Source organism: Penaeus monodon, chromosome 21 (genome assembly GCF_015228065.2).
Source record: "Penaeus monodon isolate SGIC_2016 chromosome 21, NSTDA_Pmon_1, whole genome shotgun sequence".
NCBI lineage: Eukaryota > Metazoa > Arthropoda > Malacostraca > Decapoda > Penaeidae > Penaeus > Penaeus monodon.
Window position 1 is genome coordinate 23,658,010 of NC_051406.1, and position 777 is coordinate 23,658,786.

The 777-nt window shown below is 40.0% G+C and overlaps 1 protein-coding gene across 1 annotated transcript in view; it reads right to left on the reverse strand.

Annotated features, from left to right (window-relative positions):
• Positions 1–777, reverse strand: part of LOC119586366 (probable methylcrotonoyl-CoA carboxylase beta chain, mitochondrial) — a gene marked incomplete in the record, with an annotated part of 10,956 nt that overhangs the window by 5,136 nt on the left and 5,043 nt on the right. The window contains 2 exon segments of the mRNA XM_037935078.1: positions 362–510; positions 622–766. Of these exon segments, the coding sequence (XP_037791006.1) occupies positions 362–510; positions 622–766 (294 nt within the window).

Consider the following 777-nt stretch of genomic DNA (forward strand, 5'->3'; position numbering starts at 1 on the left):
GTGTGTCTTGTTGAATGAATCAATAGCATTCAGTAGAAAGGCCAGTGAAATTTTATGCTTCAGTCATGGAACAGTTATGGATGAAAAAGGTATTAATTATAAGGGAATATACAGAAAAAGGACAATTATCAAGAACTAGAAATAGCTAAATATTCAACATAATTTATATATTAAACACTTCAGATCTAAGATTTGAACAAGCAGTGGATGATACCATGAATACTTATGTAGTCAACAAAATCCAACACAAGGTTAACATTTCTTACAATGAAAACATGTTTTCCTTATCAAGATTTCAAGTAATACAAACAAATTTTTCTGACCTTACTACAGCTACCACGAATTACAGTGTGTGACTTACCATTAAGATCATCTGGATTCAAGCCTGGCTCCTCAGACTCTGGAGAGACAGGAGACAGAGGAGGAATATTGAGAGTGGCAACCGTGTCTCGGAGGATTTCGAAACCTTCTTCTTCAGTTGTGGCAAAGTAGTCAGTCACTCCACTCACACTACATTTTCAGTTTGCATGAAAAAGAAGGAGCACAATATCATCCAGAAGAATAAGTCAAAAGAAACACCTCAAGTTGCAGTTAACACAAACACAAACGAGTCCCCAGTACCTGCAGTGTACTTGAGCACCTCCCAAGTCCTCTGCTGATATCTCCTCCCCAGTAGCTGCCTTGACGAGGGGGGGTCCTCCAAGGAAAATGGTGCCTATCCTGGTGACAATGGCAGCATCCTCACACATGGAGGGCTGGTATGCCCCTGGAAATATG